General features: G+C 54.1%; 1 protein-coding gene and 1 long non-coding RNA gene across 7 annotated transcripts in view; one reads left to right on the top strand and one right to left on the bottom strand.

The window, feature by feature from the left end:
- LOC106508246 lies at positions 15,096-17,500 on the top strand. The gene is made up of 3 exons (XR_001304967.2): positions 15,096-15,255; positions 15,950-16,006; positions 17,171-17,500. It is a non-coding gene; the product is annotated as an uncharacterized LOC106508246 (long non-coding RNA).
- MAMLD1 (mastermind like domain containing 1) overlaps positions 18,174-20,181 on the bottom strand; it is a 113,418-nt gene continuing 111,410 nt past the window's right edge. For all 6 annotated transcript variants that reach the window (XM_021079616.1, XM_021079615.1, XM_021079614.1 and 3 more), the window contains one exon: positions 18,174-19,624. Coding sequence is in view for 3 of the 6 variants with exons in the window: in XM_021079613.1 (XP_020935272.1) it covers positions 18,465-19,624 (1,160 nt within the window). In the remaining 3 variants the exon portion in view is untranslated. The remainder of the gene's footprint in view (positions 19,625-20,181) is intronic.

Here is a 20,181-nt window from a genome sequence, read left to right as displayed (position 1 = left end):
GCTGAATAGTATTCCATCATAGGCACAGGCCACATTTTGCTTATCCACTCATCCATCGATGGACACCTGGGTTGCTTCCATGTTTTAGCTATTATGAATTGTGCTACTGTGAACATAGGTGTACAAATGTTGGTTTGAGTCCCTGCTTTCAATTCTTTTGGGTGTATTTCAGAAGTGAAATTGTGGATCATATGGTAATTCTATTTGTAATTTTTTGAGGAGCCTCCATACTGTCTTCCACAGCAGCCATACCATTTTACATTCCCACCAACAATGCACAAAGGTTCTAATTTCTCCACAGCCTTGATAACGCTTGTTATTTTCTCTTTTCCTTTTTTTCTTTTGGATAGGAGCCATTCTAAGGGATGTAAGGTTGTTTCTCATTGCGGTTTTGGTTTGCATGGCCCTACTGATCAGTGATACTGAGCATCTTTTCATGTGTTTATTGACCATCTGAATATCTTCTTTGGGAAAACGTCCATTCAAATCTTTGGTCCATTTTTGAACTGGATCCTTTGGCTTTCTGCTGCTGAGTTTGGGAAGTTTAGAGATGACACGTCTGGATAGCCGTGAACCTGGACCAGATTATTCGGGTGGTGGGTGGAGCCAGAAGAGAGGAGAGGTCCAGGACGGAGCCCTGGTGCCTTCCAACCGCTGGAGGTTGAGTTGGGGAGGAGGAGCCAGCAAAGGACACTGAGAAAGAGCAACCAGGGAGACAAGCCAGAAACCAAGAGGGTGCGAGGTCCTGAAGGCCCACGGAAGCTCGTGTTGAAGGCATGAGAGAAGGACTCACTGGGTCGCATGTGCTGCTGACAGATTGAAGAACCCGAGGACTGAGAACTCACCAGTAGTTTTGACAAGAGGTGGGTCACTGGCGACTTTTATGAGAGCAGATGTAGCCTGTACAGACAGCGCTTCCCAGACTGTGTGCTGGGAGGGGAAGCGGAGACGTGAGGCAGTTAAGCGCGAGGGAGAGAAGAAGCTGGGATGGGGGCGATGAAGAGAACGATCCAGAGAAGGCAAAAACGGATCCTGCAGTGGTGACAGTGGGAGCAAAGCCCTTTCGAAGGCAGGTGACTGGGAGCCAGGTCGCTGGGGAGGGGCACCGGGACAGATCGCCGGTGATAATGGCAGCGCGGGCAGGGTGAGCGGGTACAGGCATGAGCCACTGGTAGTTTTGGCGACCAGAGGAAGAGACAGTTCTGGTCTGATGGCTTCTGCTTCGGGGCGGGAGGGAGGTGCGAGTGTGAAGTGGTTGTTTAGGGAAGGGCAAGAACACGTGTGTGTGGGGGGGCTGGATCCTGGACAGAGTGGAGGGCTCTTGGGTGTGCATTGTTATTCTTCTAACAAATACGACTTCGACAATGCCCTTTCCAAGCCTGGGTGCTTGGCAAGGTGGCATCATGGTTAAGTGTCTCTTGGATGGGCCCTTCCTACCTGGGGAACCTGGATTGAGTCACTTGAGTTGTCCGAGATCACACAGCCAGAAAGTGACAGCTGTGAGTGAAACCCTGGCCCTCCTCCTGAGCCACGGGGCCTCTGCTCTGCAGGGAAAATGTGAAATAGCAGCAAATAGCCAGCACGCTTTTGCTGTTAGGATGTTTGGGAAAATGCGACTTCGGGGACTGCGCAGGTTGCCTCACGTTCGTTTCTGGTTATCCCGGCAGCCCGGGTGGAGGGACCAGGGACTGCTCCGGTGCCCCCGCCCCCAGGGCCCAGGCTCTGCTCCTCTCCCTCCCCAGCTCTTGGGCAGCTTGTCCCTGGCACCTGCGAACGCCTCTCCTGGGGCTGGGAGCCCAGCCCTGGCCCGCCCAGCGCTCTGCATCAAGAGCTTTGAAGAGAGGTGGCCTTTGTCAGGCTCTGTGGGTCCTTCCCTCATTTTCCCAGCACCTTGAGGGGTAGGGCCTGGTCTGTGATAATCAAAACACCCAAGCCGACACCTCCCTCCAAAATGAAGCAAAAGAAACAAACAACAATGACAAAACTGCTCCGAGGATCTTGAGGAGATTGGCAGAGGGGTAAGGTTTTCTCATTTCACCTCCCTAGGCACCCCTTAAAAAGGCTCGGCCCAATGCCAGGCGGTCACAGGGCAAACAGCATGGTGAGTACCGAAAGGAATTTTAGAGGCAAAGATATTTTAAGCCAAAGACAAAATCTCTTATCAGAATTTGGGGGGGAAAGCGTCCATTTTCAGAAATGTTGGCAAGGAACTCAAATCAGAACCACGACCTCGAGTGTCCCGGGCTCCTGTCCCTGTCATGACATGTGCAGAGCATGACTTTCTTTGCTGGGCTGGAGAATATGGCCCCATGTCCTCAAGGCACCCATGGCAGCGAAAAGAATCACAGAGGGGTCCGCTTGACCTCCCGGGTGAGCCGCATCTCTGCTTCGTCGCGGAACATGTGTGGAGTCTGACGGGAGTCTTTCCCATGTTCTAAGGTCGCCTGCCTTTGGGGCTTTGTAGCGGGCCTCTTTGATGACAGAGTTCAATTCCATAGGCTTTTATCAGCATGTGCCCCACACTGCGTTGTGATTGTGTGGGCACATGCCAGGCGCTGTCATGTTTGCCCGCCAGAGTCAGAACGCCAGTCCAAGAACTGTCAACACTGGCCATGTGTATGGGCTTCGTTTCTGTCCCACTGGGACGCCCTTTGGCCAAGACATTTCACAGAATGGAGGAAGGGGCCCACTGGCACTTGGCGAGTGCCCTCATGCTTGCGTTCTACCTGGGCAGCCTCGACCTGGGAGGCCCACCACCCGGGACTAGCCCAACGGTAGGGAGAAGTTACGGAGGGGCTGTTATGGACGGACTGTTTCTGTTTCCCCCAATTCCTACGTCGACTCCTCCACCCCAATGTGACTATATAGAGACCTGGGGCCTCCAAAGAGGTGACGGGGGTTGAACGAGCTCATGAGAGAGGAAGAGGCATCAGCAAGACGGCAGCTGACTGCAAGCCACCAACGGTGGTCACCATGAACCAACTCGGCGGACACCTTGATCTTGAACCTCACAGTCTCCAAGCCACCCAGTCTATGGACTTTAGTTGTGGCAGCTCCAGCTGACGAAGACACGGGCCTGCCTCAGAGCTCAGGTGAGCTGGTGGCCCCATTCTGAGGATTCCAGGGTCGGAACCGCTCTGAAGGTCCTGGCCTGAAGGTCATCCCAGAGTCGGGCGAGGCAAAGACTCGCCCTCTCGGGCTGGCTGTACTATGACACACTTACGGACACCTCGGCAGGGTTTCTGCCTGCTCCCCACCCCGATACTGAGCACATCCTGGCACAGAGGTTTCAATTCCTTGGCTGTGGGTCGGGGCAGTGGTCCATGGAAGGTAAGAGGGACTCCCTGGCCCCCGCGGAGGCACCGTGTTTTCCTTCTGCAGCTTCTGTGCTGTTGATGGAGGGAGCCGCAGTCACCATTCTGTGACTCTCGGGCCTCCAGAGCGACGCCGAAGGTGAACATCTGGGCAGGAGAGAGCAGGTGGCGGCGGGCCGGGCCTGTGGCTGCTGGTTCCCCAGCTGCGCGGCCCGCGGGCTGAGCGGGAGCGGGGGGTGGCGGGGAGCGCACCTGCAGGTTTCTGGCTTGCCTGTCATCAGCCACATGGCCTCAGGCCAGACGCTCCCCTCTCTGAGTACCGCCAGCTCCCTCTGTGTGAAAAGAACCTCGAGGTCCCCGCGCCTGAGCGCTGGAATGAGCTGCGAAGACTCCGAGCTCGGTGTCTGGGACTCGCCAAGTACCTACGTGGCTTGGAAACATGCACCCACGCAGCTTTTCAGATGCGCAAAAAAAACGGTGGCTTTGTCCTCTGACAAAATGGCTCTCCTGAGCCTCCGCACAGCAGAGGGAGGCAAGCTTTGCCTTTGCTAGGGGTGCTGCCCTGCGGGTTGGAGGGCTCCTTTTTAAAGTCGCCCTCCCTCCAGTACCTTCCAAGGTGGCATCTCAGGCGGGCCCAGGTCCCCCCACCCGCATCCAGTGGGACAGGCTTCTCAGCTTTCAGCTTCCCTGAGTCCCCTGCCAAGGTGCCCCGAGGCTGTGCGTGACCCTCGTGGGACTCCAGGCCCCAGGGGGCCGGTGATACCTGCACGCCTGCCTCTCCCTCCTTCGTTCCTTTCCCACCATCCCCTTGGCCTGAGGTGGAGCGGGAGGTGGTGGGGGAGGGGAGCACCTGCCATCCCTTTTCTTTTTCTTTTTTTTTGGCTTTTTAGGGCCGCACCCACGGCATATGGAGGTTCCCAGGCCGGGGGTCGAACCAGGGCTGTAGCCGCCACTGGCCTACACCACAACGCCAGATCCGAGCCTCGTCTGCAACCTACATCGCAGCCCACGGCAACGCTGGTGCCTTAACCCACTGACCGAGGCCAGGGATCGAACCAGGGATCGAACCTGCGCCGGGCCGGGAACTCCCCCTTTTCCTCTTATCAAGGAGTTCCTGCTACCTCTCGTGTAATAATAAGATGGCCTTGGTTCTTGAGAGGTTGACGATGGAACTGCATCAGTCAGAGTCTACGGGCGAAACAGAACCAGGAGGAGGGGGTGGGTGTGTGTGGGTGTGAATGTGTGGGTGTGTGTGAGTTACAAAGAATTGGCTTCTGCGATGGTGGGGGCTGGCTAGGCAAGTCCACGATTTGCGGGGCGGCTCTGCAGGTTGGAAACTCAGCAGCAATGGGTGCTGCTGCCTGGAAGCAAAAATCTCCTCTTTCTCAGGGAAATCTTAGTCTTTGCAATGAAAGCTTTTCAACGAATTGGAAAAAGCCCACGCAGCTCATGGACGGTAAATCTCCTTCACTAAGTCCACCGGTCATAGATGCTGACCGCGTCTGCAGCGTCCCTTCGTGGCAACACCTAAATTAGCGTTTCATTAAATAACTGAGGGCTACACTGTAGCCAAGGGGACACATAAAGCTGACCATCACAGGAGCCAGAGGAATTGCGAAGACAAATCTTTTCTCTGGAGATAAAGTCTGGCTTTCAAGACCATGGTCTTGTCCTGGACCCAAAAATCCTATTTTGGGTATCGAAAGCTGGCTTTATCCTGGCGTTAATTTCTCGTTATATTCTTCCTGGGATCGGAATATTGCGGGAAGACTCTCTCCCACAAGGAGATGTGAACGAGGAAAACACATTAATCAGTTTTTACTGTGAAGTTTTGCCCAAGGAAGGACATTTTGTCTTTACGATTACAAATCATCTCCTTGGAAAATAAAAAGAAACAACGAATGAAACCGGCGGCCCCGTTTGAAAAGAGCACGTACCGGGGTGGGGAGTGGGGCTTGTCCCCGGGCTCGGTGGGCACAGACTGTTGGAAAGGTGCCAGGAGAGCCAAAGCTGAGGCGGAGATGGGGGGCGCGGAAGATGCCGAGGGCAGAGCAAGGGGCGGGGCTTGGCGCCCTGCTTGGCACTTGGTGACCCGGAGGGGATGGCCTCTTGCTCCAGGAGGCAGGTTTAATACAAGCAGCGGCTGGAGGAAGAACAACTCAACCCCTTATTCGGTTCGCCTTCAAGAGACAAGAACAGAGTTCCCACTGTGGCACACTGGGTTAAGAATCCCACTGCAGTGGCTTGGGTTGCTGTGGAGGCACAGGTTCTATCCTGAGCCTGGGAACTTCCATATACTGCAGGTGTGGCCATAAAGATAAAATAAAAAATAGAAAAAATTTTTATTAGCAAGGGTTCAGCTAATGTCACCACATGGGAATGGCCCCCTGAGACAGTGGGGTAGCAGCCCCGGGCTTCCCTCAGGGACTTGTGTCTCCGGGCTCAGGCCGACTCTGGCTCATCATCCCATGCTTCTGGGAGACCAGTTGCTCAGTTGGGCCTCCCTGGACCACACGCTGCCTCTGCTTGCCAGGGCCTCTGCCCCTCGAACTGGAGGCCCCCTCATGGGCAAGGCCCTGCGCTGATGCCTTGATCGCCACAGCCCCGCCAGTGCCAGGCTGTGCCCAGAGCTGAGGAACCAGGTACCTGGGCTGTGCATTCAAATGCCCTCTTGGGGTGGCAGTGAGGCTCACAGGCTACCCAGCTGGTATCTAGGCTTTGCGTGTTTTGCTTCTTCTTTTTTAGAATTTAATTCAATGGGAAAGGGCAGGATTTTAAAAATTTATTTATTTTTCCTGTGCCCTGGACATTCAGAATGTCCCGGGCTAGGGATCAAACCCATGCCACAGCAGCCACCTGAGCCACAACAGTGGCATCACTGGCTCCTTAACCTGCTGAGCCACCAGGGAACTCCCTAAGGACAGCATTTTAAATAGTTTATTTATTTATTTATTTATTATTTTTTTTCTTTTTTCTTTTTAGGGCCACACCTGTGGCACATGAAAGTTCCCCGGGCTAGGGGTCGAATTGGAGCTGCAGCTGCTGGCCTACACCACAGCCACAGCAAGTAGGGATCCGCGCTTCATCTGTGACCTACACCACAGCTCACAGCAATGCCAGATACTGAACCCACTGAGCGAGGCCAGGGATCAAACCCGCATCCTCATGGATACCAGTCAAGTTCATGACCACTAAGCCGCAAAGGGAACGCCACCAGTTTTTTAAAATAACGTAACATTTTGACTTATCTTAAACCAGTTTTGTTGAGATATAATGCCCATAACATACATTTTCCCATTTAAAGCTTATGTCAATGGTTTTTAGTCGATTTGTAGATGTGGTCAGCCGTATCTGACCACAGTTCATTTCAGAATGTTTTCATCACCTGAACAGAAACCTTAGGCCCCTCAGCTGTCACTCTCCTACCCCTCCACGGCCCCCACCCCCTCGGAGACCGGTAATTTACTTTTGGTCTCCTTGGCTTTGCCTATACTGCTTTTTGTTTGGTTTTGGCCACAGTGTGCAGTGGCTTGATGTGGGATCTCAGTCCCCAGACCAGGAATTGAACCTGGGCCACAGCAGTGGAAGCACCAAGTCCTAACCGCTAGGCCACCAGGGAACTCTCCGATTTATGTGTTCTGGACTTTCGAATGAATTAAATGATATAATCTGTGACCTTCTGTGACTGGCGTCTTTCACTTACCGTAACATTTTCAAGGCCCATCCAAGTTGCAGTATGAATCAGAATTTAACTCCTTTTTAAGGCTGAATAATATTCCACTGTCTGGAGAGACCATGTTCTGCTTATCCAAACACTGATGACGCATTTGGTTTGTTTCCACTCTGGGGCTCTGCTCTGACTAATGGTTCTACGAACATTTGTGTACAAGTTTTCATGTGGACATTTGTTTTAGTTTCTCTTGGCTGTTGTCCAGGGGTGTCACGTGGTATAACTCTGTGTTCAACCCTTTGAGGACTGTATTGGCTCCTTTACTTCTCACAACAGCCCTATGAAGCGCAGATACCATTATTATCGCCCTTTGGCAGATGGGGAAACAGAGGCCCAAAAAGTTGAGATGGTTTGCTGACCCGCCCAAGGCCCCACAGCTAACGAACGAGGGGTGGAGGCCTGTTATGAACCCCGGGGCTCTGGCGCCAGAGTTCCCGGGCTTAAGGGCTGCTCTGGGCCGCCTCTTGGCTCACACACTCTGTCCAAGTCCCATGAGGCCCTGGGGCAGCCGGGTCTTTGCCTTTGGCCAGAGTCCACGCCAGCAGAGTCCTCCCACTTCTGCCTGCAGGCCAGAGTGGTCAGCGTGCCAAGCCTGTTCCCTTTGTCCCCTGAGGAGCTTCGCAGCTACGGCTGCTCGGAAGGAGGCAGGGCTCTGAGCGGGCAGGCCAGGGCCCCGCATGATGCTTCCTCATCGGTGCTAACTGCGGGCCGCGTTACAGGGTGCGAGCAGATGGAGTTATCAGATCCAAAGACGAAGTGACCCAGGGAAGGGGACTGAGGAGGCTGCATTTGCATGAAGGCTTCGTGCCCTGTGCCTCGCACCTCCACTGCCCCCGAGTCAGCTTGCAGAGAACCGGCAGGTGCCGCGGCGGCCTTGTGAGGCTCCAGACCTTCTCATGCGGAAGCCGGCGCCCAGGCCCTGTGTACAGCGGGAGGGCTCGGAAAGGGAAGGAGGAAAATTCGAGGCAGATGAAAAGAAGTGGAGCCGGCCCGCGGGAGCCTGGGGGCTGGAGCCCAGCCTGGCCCGACGGGCCAGGGCGACAGCAAGCCCCGTGCCCAAGTCAACAGCCCTGGTGCCACTTCGGCTTCGGGAAGGCCCAGCCCGAACCCGCTTCAAAGGCTTCCTCTGGGACAAATGAAACCTCCACATTTCAGCAACCATGGCAGCAGAAGCTGGAGCTCCCCTTGCTCTCGGCCGGGGAGAACCTCTGGTAAAGGCTTTGGGTATCTTCTTCCTGGCGGGCAGACCCGGGAACCGTAGGTGGCGAGCGCTCTTCCGGAAACACCACGGTGTGCCTGCGTCTGTGTGTGCGCATGAGCGCGTGCCAGCGCATGCGCTCTCTTATAGAGGTGCCATATGTCTGCTTCAACGGAGCCTCCTGGCCTGACTTCTTCGGGCATCCCTACCTCGGGGGAGGTTAGAGGAGACGCAGAAGTGCCTGGAAGCCCACTTCCTTTCCTACCGTTTGGAAAGCAGATTGGTGGTGACGCAGGGTGCTGGGGGCGGGGTGGGGTGGGGGCAGAGCACGGGGGGCGGGGAGAAGCAGGTGCGCTGGTTCTCGGGGCGGGTGGGTGGGGGTGTGGGAGGTCTGGCCACACGCTTTCTTTTTTCAGCCAAACTGAGTTTTAATGGTAGCTTCCTTTAAAGTCGTTTATTTGGTACTGAAAATAGAAAGACAATGGGTATGCAGCAGAAAAACGCTTACCTTAATGTGGTCACATCCACTTAACACAATGTAAAATCATCAATGTCTATTTCCACATCTGTTTGCCCCAACAGTCTTTTGCTTTATACCCTTGAAACCGGGTCTACCCTATCACCCACTTTAGAATGGGAACTCACACGTGTGATGTGCCAAAGAAGGGCAAATCAATACACTGGGACTCAGCACATTAAACTCTGAAAGACATTCACCCTATGTAGATAACTAAATTGTAGATAAGGTGGAAGGGAGAAAGATCTGAGAAGGAAAAAAAAAAAAGACATCTTGTCCTTGCAGAAGCCTACCAGCTTGCCCCATCGTGATACTAAGATTATAAGTGGAAAGTCTGGGTACCGGACCTGAAATGGAATTAAATCTGTGGGTAATAAGATTCTTTGGCAAAACCAAATTCTTTGTTGCTACTTGCCCAGCCTCATTGCTTTCCGTTCCTGGAAAGCATCTCTGCAAGGCAGCATGGACATTCACACCTGTATCCTGCCTGATCTCCAGCCTGTGAGTAAGAGAAGCCCACAAACACACATGCATGCAGGTGCCTCAGAGTTTCTCTTTCATGGAGAAATGCCAAATTGCTGGAAGTTGCCCTGGAAAGGATCGCAGCCTAGTTTGGACAGTGAAACCCAGACTTCCAACAAAGAAGTCCTGCATGCTTTGTCACAGCTGTGTAATACTCCAATGAATGCCTTGAACTGGACCTCATTTTGGACACTTGAGTCGTTTCCGATTCCACAAACGCACCTCGATCAACAGTTTTGTCCACCTACCTTTGAATGCCCATGTGAGTTTTCTCTGTGACCGATTCCCATCATGTCCAAAGCCAAGCCAGTTAGCCTATGTCCTGGAGCTTGATCTACAGATTCCTGGGTACAGGTAGGCATATTTTTCCAACGCTCCACAGGTGGTTCTGATGCGTGGCCAAAGTTGCAATTCTCCCAATAATTGCCCAGCGGTGCCCACAAGACTTGCATGTGTTTGCCCTCTACCCAGGAGTGAAGAGAGACCACCTGAGTGCCCAGGTGCCAGCTACATCGGGTATTACCTGCTCTTACATTTGAGGCTGGTCGGATAGGATGGACCTGACAGAGCACCATTGGTGCCGCGGGCATTCCTTCCTCCGCCAGAGCAGGTTTAGCAGCCCCTCGAGTGTTCCTGGGCACTTCGTGTCTCTTCCGTTAACCGACTATTCATGTCCTTTGCTCATTTCCTCCTCCTTGGGCAGTTAGTCTTTTTATTTGAAAGAGCTCTGCTTTTGGAGTTGCCGTCATGGCTCAATGGAAACGAATCTGACTGGTGTCCATGAGGATGCAGTTTCGATCCCTGGCCTCGCTCAGTGGGTTAAGGATCCAACGTTGCCACGAGCTGTGGTGTAGGCCGGTGGCTACAGCCCCGATTCAAGCCCTAGCCTAGGAACCGCCATATGCCGCGGGTGCGGCCCTAGAAAAAAAAAACAAAACAAAACGAAAGAGCTCTGATTTTATTTTTTTTATGTAGTACATATAGAAGAATAAATGTCTATCAAGGTAAATACTTTAAGAAGATGCAAATAGAAATATTTAAAAAGAACAATTAATCTTGTAATATCTATAAGGGAGAAGAATATAAAAAAGAATATATAGACACATACATGTGTATGTGTAGCTGAATCACTGTGCTGTGCACCTGCAACTAACACAACCTTGTAAATCAACTCTACTCCAATACAAAAATAAAATAAAATGGACATTTTTTAAAAATTACGTTTTATTGGGATTAGTTCGATCTACGAGGTTGTGTTAGTTTCAGGTGTACAGCAAAGTGAATCAGTTATACATATTCATAGCCATTCTTTTTTCAGCTTCTTTTCCCATATAGGTTATTATACACTATTGAGTAGACTTCCTTGTGCTGTACAGTAGGTCCTTGTTAGTTATCTATTTTATATAGAGTGGTGTGTGTATGTTAATCTCAATCTTCTAATTTGTCCCTTCCCCCTCTGTTTCTGAGCTTTTGGTAACCATAAGTTTGTTCTCTATGTCTGTGACTCTATTTGTTTTGTAAATAAATTCATTTCTATCATTTTAAAATTAAATTCCACATATAAGTAATATCATATGATATTTGTCTTTGATTTACTTCATTTAGTATAATCTCTAGGTCTATCCATGTTGCTGCAAATGGCATTATTTTGTTCTTTTTCATGGCTGAAGAACAGTCCATTGTGTATATGTACCACATCTTCTTTATCCATTCATCTGTTGATGGACACTCAGGTTGCTTCCATGTCTTAGCTGTCGTAAATAGTGCTGCTATGAACATTCGGGCGCATGAATCTTTTCGAATTATGGTTTTCTCTGGATAGATGCCCGGGAGTGGGATTGCTGGGTCATATGGTAGTTCTATATTTAGTTTTTAAAGGAGCCCCTATACTGTTCTCCATAGTGGTTGTACCAATTTATACTCCCACCAGTTGTGTAGGAGGGTCGCCTTTTTTCCACACTCTCTCCAGCATTTCTTGTTAAAAGTATTGGGAATATTGAAACAATTCAGCTGAGCGAAACAGGTGAACATGAGTTTGAACCATCGGTTTTTGGAAAACGTTGTCAGAAGGTGAGATAAAACCAATAATATGTCTAGTCATTTCTTGTAGTGAGTGGCTATTGAACTGCCTGTGGTTTTTTTTGATAAGCTACGCTGACTTTCGGAAAAGAGGCTGGAGGGAAATAGAACCTTCCCCTTCCTTGTCCCAAATACAGACCTGGTCTCTATGGCCTTTTTCTTCCACCTCCAATTGCTAGAATTGTATGTATGTATTTATTTATTTAGCTTTTTAGGGCCGCACTGGTGGCATATGGAGGTGCCCAGGCTAGGGGTCGAATCGGAGCTACAGCTGCCGGCCTACACCACAGCCACAGCCACAGCCACGCCAGATCCGAGCTGCGTCTTCGATCTACACCACAGCTCACGGCAACGCCGGATCCTTAACCCACGGAGCAAGGCCAGGGATCGAACCCGCAACCTCATGGTTCCTAATCAGATTCATTTCCACTGTGCCATGACGGGAACTCTTGGAATTGTATTTTAAAAGCATTCCTCTACTTTTAAAAATTATTTTCCCCTCAATATTTAATTATGAGAAAATTCAAGTAATCGGAAAAGTTTGAAGAAATGTATATCGGATCCTTCCAGACCCACCTCCTAGACTCCATGATTAACACGTGATTTTACTCGCTTGACCCGTCTCTCTCTCCCCATCCCTCTATCCAAACATCAAGCATTTTTTGTGTGTTTCAAAGTCAGTTGCAGACAAGAGTGCACTTCACCCCTGAGCACTCTAGCAGATCATTAACTAGAGTTCAATATTTGCTTAAGATTTGTCTATTTTGGGTAAAATGTACTTAACAACGAGATGTCCAGACCGCCAGTGAGCCATTCTCTGAGTTTTGGCAACGCGTAGACCCGCATAACCCACATCCTTAGCAAGAGAGAGAATTGACCATCACTCCAGAAAGTTCCTTCATGCCTCTTTTCAGTCAACCCCCACACCTGCCCTTGAGGGTCCCACTGTTTGGACTTTTCTCACCGTAGGCGACCCTTGTCTGTTTTAGCACTTTGTATAAATGGACTCCCACAGCACATCGCGGCTTTCTGGCGGCATCATGCATCGGACACGCTGGAGCCCGAACGGAGACTTCCTTCCTTTTCGTTGCCCGGGAGCACCTCTGCATTGATGCTGGGATTGCGTTGCCCGGATACCCTGGATCTGGTTTATCTAGTCTCCTATTGATAGACACCCGGGCTGTTTGCAGTTTTTGGTTACTGTGAATAAAATCGTCATGAAATTCTTGTCTTTTTGTGGACAATCTACTGCTTTTATTTGTGAGTATTAAGTAAATCACTCTTTGGCGTGAGTTCCAAATACTTTTTTTTCCCTAAACTTGTCATTTATCTTCTGACTTTTATGGTGTGTTTTCTTCCTGTCTGCAAGTTTTGAAATTTCATGTGGGCAGTGTCATCAGTTTTTCCCTTTCTGGCTTCTGGATTTCGTGTCCTGATAGGAGAAGCTTAGTTTACCCTGAGATTGTGAAAATACCACCCCCCCTTGTTTTCTTACAGTGCTTTTATGGATTCTTCTTTTTCTATTTTAGCCTTTGAATATTCTGAATGTATCTTGATGCCAGGCATGAGATAAGAGACCCAGATTTATTTGTCCAAAAGGCCAGTCGGTGTTGAGTTCCCCTCGCTGATCTGAAAGGCCACCTCTCTCATTGTCTTAATTCCCACAGATGTTTTTATCTCTTTCCTTTCCACTGACTCATCTGTCTTTTCCTGTGTCAGGGCTACATTTTATTTTTTTTAATATGGTAGCTCCGTGAGACCTTTAATATCTGGTAGTGCTAGAACCCTTTCCTAATTCTTCTTTTTTAGACATTTCCTGGCTCTTCTTGTTTTCTTGTCCCCCCGGATGAGTCACCTTGAATCACTTTGTCACATTCCAGAAAGTAATCGTGCTGGGACTTTGATCGTGGTCCCAGATTTTGCAGGTGGATGTGGGGGAGAAGTCCCATCTTTCCAGGACACACGCGGGATGAGAGAAAGGCGGACGTGGAGAATGACTCCCAGGTCTGGACTTGGCGACCCAGTGGATCTGGGGCTGGTAGGAGTGGGACAGCAGGGTGTGGTGACTGCCTTCTATGGAGCAGGAGGATGCTCAGGCTTGCAGCTATGATGCCGCGTTGAGCCTAGAGCTCCAGAGCTGGACCAATCCAGGGGAGGTCCTTAGGGAGGCGGAGGCCTTCAGCTTTGGCCTCCCTCATTTTTCTGGAGGCCATCGCCCACCCGCGTTCGGGAGCGACCCAAGGCTTCCTTTGCGGAATCAAGACAGCTTCCAGGTCACCCCCCCGCCCCGCCCCCGTGGCCTGGCCCCGCCCACTTCACACCCCCTCTCCTGTCTCCCTGCCTCTTGCTCGCTGAGCCCCGCCCCCATCCTCTTTTCCACTCCTCCCCGCTGCGTTGGTACTTGCTCTGCCCTCTGCCTGGAACAGCCTTGCGGGAGCTCTTTGCCTGGCCCGTTCCTTTCCATCCTTTAATCTCAGCTCAAATTTCACTCCCCGAGAGAGGTCTTTCCCGATTGTCCCCACCAGCCCCACCACGCCAGGGCCTCTCACTCTCTGCCCCTTTTGTGTTCCCTTTGCAGACCTTAAGGCAACTTGTTACTCTTTTCTTTGTTCGTGTGTTTGTCATCGGACCCCTGTCAACTCAGCTAGGCTACACTGGCCAGTTATTTAAGCCAACACTGATCTGCTGCCCTGAAGGTGCGGCGAGCTCTACAGTCAGTCGACTTGAAGGGAAGCAGAGCATCCTAAGTGACCTGGGGGCGCCTCAGCCCACCAGCCAAAAGGCCTGCAGGGGCCAGACCGAGGTTCCCCCGAGGAAGAGGAAGCTGCCTGGGGCTTGCGGTGTCAGCTTCTGCTCCAGCTTCCAGCCTGCTCTAGCCGACAGCCTGTCCCCGGGATTTCAGACCTCCCAATGGGACTGACACTGTCGGCTCCCCTGGTTCTCAGGCCTCCAGACTCAGAGTGAACACCACCGGCTTTCCTGGGCCCCCAGCTTGCGGCCAACAGACCGTGGGCCTTCTCATCTCCATAATCGTGGGAGCCAATTTTCCTCATCGGAAATCAATCTCCATCTCACCCTTTCATTCTTTGGAGAACACGCGTGCGCACACACACACACACACCTCCCACTGGTTCTGTTTCCCTGCGTGACCTTGACACCCCCTGGTTAAGTCCATGAGGCTGTGGACCGTGTCCGTGACCCTCCCGGTGCCTGGCCCGAGCATGCTGAGTGGCCACGCGCTGGAGGAGCCCACAGCACGTGCTTCCTCCGAGCCCCATGTCCACTGCCAAGCCCCCTGACTTTCTAGGCCGAAGGGGGACCAGTGATAAACAGACCTCGGCCCTGGGGCCTCCAGGGACCTGAGCCTGCTCTAAGGAAGGACGGAGGCCCTGGGCTCTCACATACCTCCCTGGGGACTTCTGGCACTTCCCCCGGGGTTGGCCTCAGAGCTGGGGAGGGGGTGATGGGACAGGGTGTGGAGGGGACAGTGACTGCGGTTCTTTGTGCAGCCCCACGGGGCGGCCTCAGGCACCCACCCGCCAGCTGCCACCCCCCATGCCTGCACCCCAAAAGCAGGATGTGCGCAGGCCGGGGGCCTGGGAGGGACCCCAGTCAAGGCTGCTGTCTGAAGCAGCTGTGGGGGAGCCCTCTGCAGGGAGGCATCCAGCAGCCTCTTCAACTCTTTCACTTTTTCAACAAGGGGCTTCCGGCCAATGTGCAGACGGGCCCAGCAGCCTTCCCCTGGGGACCAAAACTTTGGGCCCTGCCCAGACGTACCTCTCTTTGTGGCTGAGCTGTCAAGATGCTGGGGTGCTGGGGTGCAGGCTCACGAACCTGCTCGTCTACTAGGGCACAAACCTGGAAGACTGGGAGAGGCAGAAGAAGTCCTGGTCAGGTGAGAGGAGGCCACGCAAGGGGCAACGGCTCCCTGCAGCGCCACAGGAGAGACTGGATCTCAGAGGGGAAGTAGGGTCCAGGGGACTGTGGCTCCCAGGAGCCCAGGACCGGTGCTGTTCTGGAAGGAGGAAGAGTCCAGTGCTGCCGAAGGGGCAAGTCCACTGAGGACCGAGACGCTTCCATCAAGTTTATGGCCAAGAGGGCATTAGTTGGCCCTTTGGCCAGCGTGCTGGGGAAGGAGCTGGGGCTCCAGCCAGACACCTCTGGGCTGCAGCGAGAGTGGGAGGGGCCGCAGGGCCGGGGCTGGACGGGCGGTGGTGGTGTGTGGGGGGGTGAGGATCCGTTTCACAGGGCCCTGCTGAAGGCTCCTGGAAGGAATCCGGCAGAGGAGAGGCTGACAGTGCAGGGCTGCAGGAGAGAGGAGGGCTGGCCGATGGTGGGCCGGTGGGAGCTGGCACCTCTGGGAAGGAGCAGCGGGCGACAACCACCTCCAGGAGGAACAGGGAGGGCCAAGCCTGCTGGGGGCAGTGAGGCCAGGCTGGGGTCAGGTGCCAGGGAGGGCTGGGGGCTGTCCGCACTGCTGCCCACACTGGCTCAGCCTTGAGGTCACCACGTGGTTGGGGTGGGACGTGAACCTTTTGGGAATGGAAGTCGGACGCTGCTCAGGGGGCCAAGCTCAGCTTTTTTTCCAGGGCTCTGAGGGCCGGCAGACAGTGGGGACAGCCGTGACTCCCAAGCCCTTGGACCAGGTGAGTCCAACTCCTGCTGCCCCTGGGCTCGCTGGGGAGAGGGGACAGGAGAGGTGGGCCCACGTGCCCCCGTGGGGCCCTGAGGGGAAGCCGGGGGCCTGTCTGGGGCCTGGCCCCACGGGGGCCCTTGAGTCAACACGCGGAAAGGCTTCCTGAGGAGGCGGCCGCGGCCCCTGGGGAGGCTTCCTGAGGAGGCAGTGCCTGCGAGGCGCAGAGGGGACAGAAGCAAAGCCTGCCACATGCAGTCAGGGTTGGAGCTGAGGGACACTCGCAGGACAAGTTCGCTCCCCAGACCCAGGAGGAACGCTGTGCAGCAAGCAGGAGGGGCCGAGCGCCCGGGCCTGGGGGGCCGTGACTGTTTCCACCCCCTTCTGGCCCAAGGCCGAGGGAGGCCTGCTTCCACCTCAGTCACAGGCACTGGGAGTGGTGGCTGGGGGTGTCTTCTTCGAACATTCTAGGCTCTGCTGGTCAGGCCAGGCCTACCTCAATTTACCCGCCTCGGGCGCCTCCAAAGGGGCGGGGCTCCAGGGGCGGGGCTCCAGGGGCGGGGCTCCAGGGGCGGGGCTCCAGGGGCGGGGCTCCAGGGGCGGGGCTCCAGGGGCGGGGCTCCAGGGGCGGGGCTCCAGGGGCGGGCTCCAGGGGCGGGGCTCCAGGGGCGGGGCTCCAGGGGCGGGGCTCCAGGGGCGGGGCTCCAGGGGCGGGGCTCCAGGGGCGGGGCTCCAGGGGCGGGGCTGGAAGCTTAACAGGACAGTGGAATTAAGATGCCTGCACCTTGGGTCTGCCCAGCACCCGCGCCTCTGGGCAATTCCGGCTCCAGCCGCTGGACGGACAGGGCTGGCTTGAGGTTAGGCGTTAGGCTTTGGGGGAGAAGCAGGGGAGAGGGAGGTGGGAAGACCCTTCACTCCCAGGACCGCATCTTCACCAGGGCCTTGCAGATGGTCTGTGTGAAGTGACTTCGCGGGGTGGGGGGGGATGTACTCCCCAAGCTCCAGCCGCCCTCTGTGGGTATCCCTTACACAGGGGTTGCATCTTTGATTCGGTCTGTCACCCTTTTAGTGGAAAAAGGAAGGAAGCGGGAGAGTGTAAATTCTCAGCGCAAGTTTCCTCCTGCCCCCTGCCCCCAGCTCAGAGTCACCTGAGCGGCCTCCCCTGTTTCCTCTGTAGGATGAGAGGCTGGAGGAAACAATGACACGCTTCTATGCTGTGCTGCGAAAGGATCGCAGTGCGCATGCACAACCTTCTCAGCCCTCTTCCCTGGGTGCCCAAGCGTCCCAAGACATGGAGTGGCCTCGGAAAGAACCAAAGACACTAGCAGGCTTAGCTGACGGGGGTTTGTGGGTACTGAATGCTCCCTGGGAAAATGAAAACATAGAGGCACTTTTCTCCTGGCTGTTTATTACAGAACGAAGAAAAAACGCACTGGCTTGAAACAGACGCCAGATTTCAAATGTAGAGGTGAAATACCAGGTGGCAATTAAAATGTGATTACACAGAGTCTGGACACTGAGAGAAATTTACAGGACAGTGGGCGTGGGTTTTTCTCTAACAGACATTTAAATATACATGACGATAATTGCAGATAGAAAGCATCAAAGACAAACCCCAAATCAACTATTAATGTTTACAGACTCGTTTTCCCCCAAACCACACAGACTTACATCAAAACAAATACTGAAAGGCTTTAAACCAGGAACATCTCACCTCCAGCCTGCAGGGTGCCGCTGGAGTAGTGCAAACCATCTGAGTGATAAAGGGAGGGTACCTGAGGTCCTCAGCCAGTGCTCAGCTCACACGCTTCTCCCAAATCTACAGAACTCTGCGGCCTCTCGGCAAATAATTCCTCTGCCGGGCACTCACGGTAAAACGATTTCTGCTGTAATACGCTCATCAGGAAGGAGCTAGCAGAGACGGAAAGGTTTGCGAAAGAGATTAAGAATCACAGGCGATAGAGGTTTTAGTGAACATGGAAAGAAATGGCCAAGTGGTTTTCTATTTGGCATTTGTCAGCTGGCACAAGGCGGCTTGGTCACATCCACGGCTCTCACTGCATCAAAGCCATACGCGACCCAGCCACCTGGCTTATAAGGTGTGGCTGGATTGAACAACACAGCCTGCGTATTTGCAACAATGTATAATAAACACAAACAATGCATAACAAACACAACTCTACGGAAACAAAAGCCGTCGCTTTATTTACAAAGTCACAAAATGAAGTATAAATACTTCTGTCATTAATGTTTAGGAAAACCATTTACAAAATTTTCAGATATGTACAGGTAGCTTGAAAAATCACCAGCTTTTCCATCTTGTCACAGGTAGAGAGGGATGGACACGGGCAGACGCCCCTCGAATTGCAATGAGGAAAGATCCGTGCGACTGGCTGGGGCCAGCTGGGACTTGGCTGTGGAGTCACCACTCCCCGGAGGGACGTCAATGTCGGGGTTTCTGGGGGTTTCATTTAAAGCTCGCCGGCATTCTGGGGGATGTGGCCAGGCTGCTGAGTGACGTGGCCAGCGTTCTGGGCTGCGGCCTTTTGGGCAGCAGCGTGCTGTTCTAGAATGTCATCGATCAGCCTCAGGTTGCACACCCAGTCTTCATCGGGGCTCACGCTGGGGCCTTTCAAGAGAGCTTCGATGAAGTCCACCTCACTGCAGTCGGGTGGTGGAATCGGCTCATTGAGTGGGGGCTGGGGCAGAAAATCGTAGGGTGGCAATGCAGGGGGGCTCCCTATTCTGTGGAGGGGACCAGGGGACTGGCTGGCAGCGATGGTGGAGGCAGCAGCGATGGTGGAGGCAGCAGCGGTGGCGGCAGTAGCAGCGGCCACATAGCTTGGCGGCTCGATGCCCTGGATGGGACTCATGGGACCAAAGCTGGTCGTGCCTTGCTGGAGGGACTTGGGGGCGTTCAGCACAGGCACCGGACCCCGCACTGGGCTCTGTCTGAGGCTCTGGTTGCCCAGCAGGCTGAAGCTGGGGTTGGCTGGGGCGGCATCCACCTTCTGGCCAGGCCTGCCCCCCGGGGCCATCTGATTAGGGGGCACAACCGCCTGCTGTGACGGAAATGCTGGGGCTACCAGGGGGGGTCCCACGGGGGCCTTGGCGAAGATGGAGTTGCCATCAAAATGCTGCTGGATGCCATGAGCTGCTGGGCTTGGGGGGGGCTCCCTCGAGACCGCCGTAGTCGCGGCCGGTGGCGGCGGCACCCAGGCAGCGTTATCGAACGCGGTGGGTGTTCTTGGCACACAGGGCTGTCCGAGCGGATGGGGACCCAGGGGGCGGCTGCCCAGGGGGCTGGGGCAGAACCCGGGCAGGGACACTCCTGAGGGGATAGCCTTGGAAATCTGCGGATGGCGACGGACAGGGCCGAGGCTGCCCAGGGCGTTGTGGCTGGAGCGCAAGGGTGCGGGAACCGGGGGGCCAGAGCGGAAAACCCCTTGCTGCCTGCCAGGAGCTGGTGAGATCATGCCCACGCCCTCGCGGCCCTGGTGCCTGGTGGGTGGGATGGTTCCTGGACTCCGATTGTGCTGAAGGAGCCCAGCTCTGGGTGGCATCATGAGCTGGCTGGATGGGGGGCTTGCCTTGGTCCGGCTACACTTGGAGGTGACTTGATCTTGGACGGCTACAGGGAGAGAGAAGTGGGGGGCTCAGTCCCAAAGGCATCTTCAACTTGGGCTGCAGCTGCTGGCAGGGAGCCACCGGCCCAGCCCCGCCCTCGGCTCCTGCCCTGCCCCCACTGCTCCCCTGGTCGCCCTCAGCCTGGACTGCAGTTCTGCCTCCTTGACTCCCCTGGTCTGTTGTGATCAGGGCTTCCCTTCCACCCAAGAGCAGATCACATTGGACTGAAAATGCCAGCTTATCTGTCTTTTCAAGTAGATCGCAAGCCCCATGAGGACAAGCTCTTATACTCAGTATCTGTACGAAGCCCCCGCCCCGCCCACTCCCTGACACTGGCCTTCCTGGAACAGGACGCTGAATCGTGCCTGACATGCTACTCGGACCTGGACTCCACGTGGGACACTCAGCTGGTATCAGGCCCAAAGGAACAGGGCTTTTTGCAAAAGAATGGAGGGGCGATGGTGCGGTGGCAGGGCTGGGCCAGAATGGAGAGGCCAAACGCCTGCTGGAGGGCGAGCAGCCTCCGTGGAGCCCCAGGCAAGAATACCCTTGACCTGGCCC

Source organism: Sus scrofa, chromosome X (genome assembly GCF_000003025.6).
Source record: "Sus scrofa isolate TJ Tabasco breed Duroc chromosome X, Sscrofa11.1, whole genome shotgun sequence".
NCBI classification, from domain to species: domain Eukaryota; kingdom Metazoa; phylum Chordata; class Mammalia; order Artiodactyla; family Suidae; genus Sus; species Sus scrofa.
Note: the sequence above shows the minus strand (reverse complement) of the source record. Positions and strands in the feature narration are given on the sequence as shown.